Below are 8,587 nucleotides of genomic sequence, written 5' to 3'. Positions count from 1 at the left end.
TCAGAGAACCCCCAGGCTCAAAGAAAGCCTCACTCCCCCTCACCCACAAGTGGAGAGGCTGAGGGGGGTGGCTCCCGAGACCCAAACCGCTGGAGCTGCTGTCCCGGGCAGGCTCCCAGAAGAACCTTGCCTGGAATGCCGGGATTTGGTCCGATAGGGCGCCGGGGAAGGGCAGGGGACACGGCAGGAACAGGGCGGGTGGCCTGGGCAAACTCCACGGGGCTCCCGGGCTCTGCCTTTGCTTTCAGAACGGCAGGCCACAGTCGCCTGCTGCCCCTCCCCCACCGCCAAGGCTCGCTGGGGTCCCAGCTGGGCCCCCCTGTCAGGAGGAGGAGGTGCAGCTTCGGTTCCGAAGGCCTGCTCACCTGTACCGGGCCCGGCCCTGGCTCCTGGTGTGCCCAGAGCGAGGGCAAAGAATCCGCTGGCTGCTGCCTGCCCCAGCGACCACAAAGCAGTGAAACCATCCAGAAAATGTCCCTTTTTATTCCATACGCAAATACGTAGATTCGTTTAAAAAAAATCTTCGCAGGGAGAACCCAAGAGCAGGGAGAAACGGCAGTCCGGCCCCGCTCAGAGCCGAACACCCGACCCCGCGGGCCCACCGGTCCCTGCAGTCGGGGAGGGCGCCTTCCGAGTCGGCCAGGGCGCGCCTGGGCCGGCCTGGCCCTGCTTTTCGTTTTCTGCAGTCAGATCGGAGAGAAGCCCCGGCCGCAGGCTCGCCAGGGCGGTGGCTGAATTTGCCCTGCTGAGGCCCGGCGGGGTCCAGGTGCCGGCGCCATCCACTCGGTATTGCCCGTCCCCGAGCCGGGACCCAGCCTTGCCTCTGCTTGGAGCCGCGGGGACAGTTTCGCAGGCCCTCCGGGGAGGGCTCGGGAGGCGGCCGGTGCTCCCCAGGTGCAGCGCAGCCGGCGAGAGCAGCCCCTCCCTCCCCAGCCTGCGCCCTGGCGCCCACCGCCCCTCCTGCCATTGCACCTTCAGCGGTCCCCGGCGAGCGCGCGGGCGCTCACACCAGCCCCGGCATCTGCGCCCGCAGAAAGGGCACGGAGGCGGCCGCCGGGAAGGCGGCCAGAGGGTAGGCCAGCGCCCCGGAGAAGCCGAGCAGCGGCGGGGGCGGCGCGGGCGCGGCGGGCGCCAGCGGGAAGGGCAGCGCGGCGGGGGGCCCGGCGGCCGCGGCGGCCGGGGGGCTCTCGTGGTACAGCACCGGCACTCGGACGAGGCGCTGTGCGCCCGGCGGGGACAGGCTGGCCGCCTCCAGCTCGGCCGCCAGCTGCCGCTTCCACTTGTTGCGGCGGTTCTGGAACCAGATCTTGACCTGCGTCTCGGTGAGCTGCAGCGAGGCGGCCAGGCCGGCGCGCTCGGCGCTGCTCAGGTAGCGCTTCAGGTCGAAGGTGGACTCGAGCTGGAAGACCTGGCTGCGCGAGAACACGGTGCGCGTCTTCTTCTTGCGGCCGCCGCCTGCGCCGCGCGCCTCCCCCGCCGCCGCCGCCGGGGTCTCGACCAGCTCCGCCGCCTCCTCTGCGCCGGCCGCCGGGCCCCGCGCCGCCAGCTCCGCCGCGTCGCGCTGCGCGGCGGCCGGCCCAGGGCCCCGCGGCCAGGCGCCCTCCGCTCGGCCCATCTCCTCGCCGGTCTCCGGGGAGTCCCGGTCGCTGGCTGCAGGGGAGAAAGGGGCACACGGTTGGTGGGGGGGCGGGTCCCCAGGCCTCCCGCAGGTCTCGGACAGCCACGAGCGAGCGGGAGAGCAGTAGCGCAGGCACGCGTAGGGCGAAGGGCTGTGCCCGGCGCACATGCAGAAAAGCGAGTCAGCGCCCGGACCACTGCCAAGCAAAGCGAAAGAAACAACGCAGACACAGAAACACCAAGCAGGCCGACGCGGCGACCACTGCCCGCCCCCCACGGCGGCACCACCGGCGGGGAAGCCCTGGGCGGGAAAGACGTCCCTCATAGAAATTAGAGCACCGGACACCAACAGCCCCCAAAGTAAAAACCCGCCGACCCCTCCTGCTTACTGCCCGCCGCAGATACAAAATGCTTCCCGCTTGCGAAGAAATGGCCTCACGGACTAGGACAAACAGCCCTCCAGAGAAACCCCGGGCAGGTGACCCTGGCCCAGCCTCTGCACCCCAGACCCAGGCGCCCGCCAGGCAGCCTGCCGTGGCCACAGTCGGAACCAAGGGAGCACGGATACGCGCGGCGCCGAAGGACCCGCAGCGCCCACTGCACCGTGCCCCCCACACCCTACACTTGTAGTCCCCGGGGTGGCCTGCGAGGCCGGCTGTGGCTGGGGACCCAGGACCACTTGTCGGCGGCTGGGCTCACAGCGCGGGGGTCCTCCCCACAGCGTGTGTTTGCACGCTCATGCTAGGTGTGCAAGCCACAGCGGCCTTTGTGTCCAGGGCTCCAGCTCTGTGCCTGATGGCACGGAGGTGTGCAGCTCCCCCTCGTGCCTCCCCCATGGTGCCCACGGAAGGGCCGGCTGCTGAGGGTGCCACCGGATCCGGGGAGTCCCTGCCTCCCCACCACGTCCCAGACCCCCCAGAGGCCGCGGCAAGACCACAGGGGCTGAGCCGGCTCACCAGCTCTGGTGTGGAGACGGGGACCCCGACCCGCATGGCACGAAGTGAGAAGGCGAGGCCGCCGCTGCCGGCCCCGGCTGCACTACGACGGGCAGTGACCCCCGCCAGGACTGGGAGAACAATTTCCCACCGCAGGGCCCTTCACAAAAGCCAATGCCCAAGGCCACATCTGTCACCCAGTCTCAGGAATCTGAGCTGGGGTGGGCCCCCAGCTTTCCGAGCGCCCAGAGGTGGCTCCTTTTGGTGAGGAGATCACTCCCACGCCAGGGAGGGGGCGTCCTGGGTAAGTGGGGGCCTCTGGCCAGGGGCTGGCAACACTGGGGGTGGGAGGACCCTGGCTTTCCTGCTGTTCCAGGCAGGTCCCCCAGGGAGGGGACAGAACTCAGGAGTCAGGGTGCCCAGGCAGGAGGGGGGAGCCAGTCCGGGGCCCTCAGCAGGGAACAAAGGCAGGAAGAGAAGGGGGTAGACGGGGAGGGGGGGCTTAGCCTCTGGGCCTGGGAGGACCCCAGGGAGGCCCAGCTGCAGTGGAAGAGGGCGCCCCTCCCCCGCCCCCCCCACAGCAGGGGCCGCTCTGTTCCCCGCCTGCCCCACTCGGGTCTCCATCTCTCGTGGCTCCCAGTCTCCTGTCCGCATCTTCCTCTCTCTCGCCCTGGCTTCTCCCCACGTCCTCGCCTCCCTGCACTCCCGCCTCGCCCACCGGCCCTAGTCTCACTCCTGGCTTTGCTTTGTCCAGTGCCGCCTTCCCCGGCCTCGCTGGGACCGGCAGGGCCTGGGAAGCGGGTAGCGTCCCTTCGGGCACCCTGTCCCACTGAGTGGGCCTGCGAACGCGCCGAACGCCTGCCCAGACCCCGCTGCACGGAAGGAGCACTGCCCAGAGCGGCGGCGACGGACCCGAAGTCACCAGGCGAAAGCGCGGCGAGAAACCCGGGCCCCGCCGCCCGGCCCACCCAGCCCTGCGCCCTCACTCACTGTCAGGGCTGAGGCCGCCTCCGTAGCCGCCGTGCGCGCGTGGGTACCAGCGGGTCGCGCCTCCGCCGCCCAGAGCGTAGGGCGGCCCGGGACCGGGGGGCGGCCGGGGCCCGAGGCCCAGCGCACCCGGCCCGAGCAGTGCCCGGGCCCGCGCCTCCGCGCCAGGCCCGGTGCCCGCGCGCAGCTGCCGGCGCCGCTGTAGCCGCCGCCGCCGCGCCTGCTCGGGGTCTTCGTCCGTGGGGTCGTCGTCGTCCTCCTCGTCCTCACGGCCGCCGTCGCCCTGGGAGGCGCGCCCCGCGCCCTTGGCCTCGGCGGCCAGCAGGTTCTCGATGAGGAAGGAGGAGGCGCGGGCCGGCGTGGCGCGCCCGGGCTCCGTCAGCTCGTCCGGCATCGCGGTCGCGGGCCCGTCGGGCTCTGCCGCGCTCCGCGGGGTCCCGGGCGCCCGGGGCGCAGCGGGTCCCCGTGCTCGCCGGGGGTGCTGGCGCGCGATCGCGGGCGCACGCGCGGGCCGGGCCTGGAGCCGCTGCCCCGGGGCGCTGGCGTCGGGCCCCGCGCCGGGCTGGGCTGCGCCGGGAGCGAGTGCGCGCCGACCGCCGCTCGGGCAGCCGCCTCGCTCGCCTTTCACGTCGCCGCTCGGGTCGCCGCCCGCGCCGGCTTCGCTGGGGGCGGGACGGGGAGGGGCCTGCGGGGGCGGGGCGGCCCGGGCCGGCGGTCCCGGCGAGTGGCCCGGAGCGCGGCCACGGCCGGGAGACGCCGGCCGGACTGGAGCGCGCAGGCGGCGACGCGGCTGAGGGAGAGCGGTCCGGGGAGCGGGCGGGGGTCCGCGCCGGGCTGGGCTCCGCGGGATCCATTGCCCCGGCCCGCGCCACCCGCGCCCAGGGGGCGGGGCCTCGGCCAGGCGGTCGCGCATTGGCTGCGGGGCCGCGATGAGGCACAGTCTGGCCAATCGGCGCCCGGCAAGGGTGGCAATTACCCGCCGCGGGGGGCGTGCGGGGCCGCGCGAGCGGGAGTGACTGTGTGCGCGCGCGGGGGGTGCGCGACTGAGGCCATGCGGGTGTGCACGCGTGTGCGCGTCTGTGCAGAGCGGCGAGAAGGTCTGCGAGCTTCCGCGGGGCCGCAGGAGGCCGGGCCGCGGGTCGGTTTTAAACGCGGACGCTGCCCGCCGGGGCTGCAGAACGCGGCGCGTGTTCATGCCCCAGGAAGCAGCGGCTGGTTCAAGGCCAACTGCCGTGCACGAGGACATGGGAGTACCCGCACGGTCACGCCGTGTTTGGGCATCCCCTCCAGGCCACCAGCGCCCCGAGTCCCGGGAGACCCCGGCCTCGGACCCCGCCCTGCCGCCGCGGGGAGGCCGCGGTCCTGCCTGAGCTCCCCTTCCTGTATGGGGGTGGAGGGTCCCCTCGCCTTTCCGCGGCAGGGAGAGCAGTGACGGAGCGAGCGAGCCCCCGGCCCCCGCCGAATCCTCCTCCCCTCGAAGCGGGTACCAGGGTCGCAGCGCGGATGCGCGGGTGGCCCTGAAGGGGACCTCCCCCTCCCCCCTGCCGCCCGGGGACCCCGTCCACAGAGGTGCTGCCCGCGCCCCCGGGGGGGGGGAGGCCGCGCGCAGGCCCGGGTTCCCGCCTCGCCTCGCCTCGCCTCGCCTGGCCTGCGGAACGGCCCTGCTGTGCGGAGGGCGCGTCGCCCCCATTTTCCAGAATGGAAAGCTGACGTGAGAAGGGAGAGAGGTTCCGCGCGGCCTGGGGTGGGCGGGCAGCGGAGCAGGAAGGGCCGAGGCCTGGCCCGCTGCGGCCTGGCGGCGGCCGGGGCACACATCCGGGACTTGCCCCAGTCTAGGGCCGGATTCCCGCCGAGGGCGAGGACAGGACGCACTGGGCTGTTCAGCCTGGGGCGGCCACACTGCTGCCAGGCTTCCCCCGGTGCCCCAGCAGTCCGAGAGGGCTGGTGGGGGCCCGTGGAGGAGAGGCCCAAGTCGGGCAGGCGCGCTTGGTCCGGGGGAGGGAATCCGAGGGGCGGCAGCTGCGGGAGCAGCGCCTTCCCGCAACCAGGCACGGTGTGCAGGCTGCCGGCCCGCGACCCCTCGCTTCCACTTCTCCGGGCACCTTCAGGGCGGGGCTCCTCTTCCTCAACCCCGGGGGCGTCATCGGAGCCTGGACGCTGGGGCTCTGGGGTTGCGTGGCCTCGGACTGGACGCCTCGGGTCTCTGATCCCGCGGGTGCACGGCTGTTAGGAGTGGAGGGCGGCGGCGCGGGCCGGGGCCTTCCCCGCCTCCCGGAGGCGCCCGTGACAGCGGGGCTGGGGCTGCGGGGCGAGAGTCCGGACAGAGCGGGGAGTGCGCCTGCCTTCGGGGGTTGCGGAGGGTTCGTCACGCCCCGTGGGCACCCAGGCCGCGGACTTGCGGCGTTGCGTGCCCGCAACGCGCCGGCCGTCGGTGGTGGTGAAGCCCAGGGAGCCGCAGTGCGGGCGCTGGCATGCGGGCAGGTGCCGCGGCTGAGGGGCAGCGTGGCTCAGGGGCGCACGCGCCGCCCGGACTGGCCTGTGCCGGCTGCTCCGGGCGGAGCGCGGTGTACCTCCAGGTGAGTGCAGAGGCGCGGCTCGCCCGCAGAGCAGGGCACCGGAAGTCGCTGCGAGGCACCAGTGCGCTTAGAGCGGGCGCGGCTGCTCTTACGTCCAGGACAGTCCGGGGCGGGGGCGGCTGGAGACGGTGCTGGGGTGCTTTCTGGTCACCTTGGGCACTGGGCAGACTTTTGGGGCTTTGGGGGGGGGCTTCCCAGCCCAGGAGGAAAGTAGAACCTGTCCAAGTCGTCACCTTCCTGCCATTGCTGTGAGGACACAGCCACAGTCACCCTTCCTGCAGACCCTGCCCACGGGGCTGTCATTTCGCCATCCACACTGGCCGCCCAACACCTCCCTCGCACCCCTCCGTTGCCAGCTCTGCCATCTGTCCCCTGAATGTGGGACTGCCCTAGGATCCGCAGCAAATGCCCCCCAGGATCCCTTGGCGTGGACTGGGCCTGCACCCTTGGGTCCCCAGCGCCAGCGAGGAGCCCTGAGTCTGAGGACGAGTTGGTGGCACAGTCCCCGCCCAGCACAGCTGGCCACCACCTGCTTTGTTTTGTCTTAGCAAACTGCTGTGGGGCTAAGGAGAGAATGTGGATCCAACTGCATCTCATTTTTGCATCCTTTATCCCACACCCTGACCTGCATCCTTGGCTCACCTGCACCCGCACCCCGCCCCGCCCCGCACCTGCTGGCAGGTGTTAACCCACAAATGCAGAATTTCCTCACCCACGTGCTGGGCGGCTCGTTCTTAGAACAGCCCCCCTCCCCGTCCTCCCGCCACACGCCTGGCGCTGGCATGTCACCTGTGCTGGAGATCTTCCCAGCGTGACCTATAGCACCTCCCGCGACGGAATGCAGCGGGAGCCCGGTAAACAGCTGGACGCTGACGGCTGAAGGCATGGCCAGAGGACAGACTGCACATGTCCAGTCACAGGTGCAGTTCCTGCTTGGGTGTTCCCATCCTGGAATCCCAGGACGCAGGCTCCCAGGTGCCCGGTCCTGCTGTGGGTGGGAGCACTCGCTCTGCACTCACCCAGCCCCCACGCGCCCTCATCCCCTTCCTGTCCCCGAAAACCACGCGTGCTGGCATGGTCTGCGGATGGTAGCTCAGTGGGAGGACAGGGTGGGTAGGACTGGGCTGACGGTGCATTCGTGGGTTTGTCTCGGACCCACGCTGGCTGCATGGCACCTGTCCTGGTGACCTGGGATCCTCACCACCTGGGCACCAGGGACAAGTTGGGGGAGGGGCAGCGGGACCTGGCCTTCGTTACCTGACACGGAGCAGTCGCTGCTGCCACCCAGGCTGAAAGGGACAAAGGATGTCGAGGTGGCCGGCCAGCTCTCCTCCTGACGGAGGACAGTGGCTGCGGATGCAACCTCGCCCAGCTCGCTCACAGTGTCACCAGGCGTGGCCATGTCCCGGGCACAAAAGGGGCTTCCAGGCAGGGCGGGGCTGGAGGGCTGGGTGGAACCGGGATGGCCAGTGAAGCCAGCTAAGAACTGAGCTCAAGTCAGCGGGAGCCAGCGAAGGTTGCTGAGCTGGGGAAGCGCCAGGATTGAGGCTGGACTTCAGGGGGCGCAGCCTGGAAGTGCAGGAGCAGGTGCCTGCCCCGTGGCCTGGCCTCGTGGGCGTGGGAGGCAGTGGAGCCAGGGAAGGTGCGGCTCCGCCTCCTTCCTCCTGCCCCGCCCCTCCCACCCGGCCTGGCCGGAGGACCGAGGCAGGACGCTCCTGGGCGCGGGCCACGTAGCCCCTCCCCTCGCTCCTCTCGCAAGCCCCTGCCTGCCCACTAGGGACCTTGGGGTACCAGGAACGCCCAGCGGGGTCCCATGGGGACCTTGGTGTGGACCAGGCTTGGGCATTTATTAAAAACATTTGCCTTGAAAAAGACCAAATGTTGGGAAATTGTTGTGGCTGCCTCCTGAGGGTCCCAGCGCTCCCTTCGCTGTGAAACTCCTCGCCGGAGAGGCGTCTGGGAGGAGGCGTCCGCTGCTCAGCTCCGTGGGTGCCTGGGGGAGGGCTCCCCTCGGGCAGGGGAGAGGGGGAGGGGGAGGCCGGAAGGGGGAGTGGGAAGGGGAGAGGGAGGGGAAGGGAAGGAGAGGGGAGAGGGGAGGGAGGGAGCAGAGGACAGATGGGGCCGGACAGAGGAGGGAGGAGGCGGGGTGGGGAGTGGCAGAAGCAGGAGGGGAGCCAGGAGCAAGGTGACCTCGCCCCGCCGGGCCCCGCGCCCCACCTCGCTCTGCGCGGCCCCTGCCGGCCCAGCACCCCTGAAGGGTCTGCCCGGCCCGCCCAGAGCCAACGGGGCTGCTCCAGCGGCCGGGCCGGCCTCGCGCCCAGGGCCATCCGGCCGCACCTGCCCGGAGCAGGGAGGGCGCCCCAGGCTGCGGGCCCGCTCGGGACCCTCATGGCCCGCACGCCGGTTTCCCACTAACATTTTCGTTGGAAACTTAAAAAACTAAGAGCTGGGCGGAAGAAGAGCGCCCGGGCT

The 8,587-nt window shown here is 71.5% G+C and overlaps 1 protein-coding gene across 1 annotated transcript; it reads right to left on the bottom strand.

The window, feature by feature from the left end:
* Positions 1–463: 463 nt before the first annotated feature.
* HMX1 (H6 family homeobox 1) lies at positions 464–4,340 on the bottom strand. The gene is made up of 2 exons (XM_070069538.1): positions 3,543–4,340; positions 464–1,650 (listed from the first exon to the last, which is right to left on the bottom strand). Exons 1-2 carry the CDS (start codon positions 3,931–3,933, stop codon positions 1,004–1,006), a joined length of 1,038 nt encoding a protein of 345 aa, XP_069925639.1. The 5' UTR covers positions 3,934–4,340; the 3' UTR covers positions 464–1,003.
* Between the last annotated feature and the right edge of the window lie 4,247 nt (positions 4,341–8,587).

Source organism: Oryctolagus cuniculus, chromosome 2, assembly GCF_964237555.1.
Source record: "Oryctolagus cuniculus chromosome 2, mOryCun1.1, whole genome shotgun sequence".
Classification (NCBI taxonomy): domain Eukaryota; kingdom Metazoa; phylum Chordata; class Mammalia; order Lagomorpha; family Leporidae; genus Oryctolagus; species Oryctolagus cuniculus.
The sequence above is the reverse complement of the archived record's forward strand: the minus strand, read 5'-3'. Positions and strand labels throughout refer to the sequence as shown.

Bases quoted from the DNA above. Each gene is read 5' to 3' on its own strand.
- HMX1 (XM_070069538.1), bottom strand. From the start codon at position 3,933: ATGCCGGACGAGCTGACGGAGCCCGGGCGCGCCACGCCGGCCCGCGCC. The intron at 1,651-3,542 runs GTGAGTGAGGGC...TCTCCCCTGCAG, and splicing joins AGGCGGCCTCAGCCCTGACA to CCAGCGACCGGGACTCCCCG.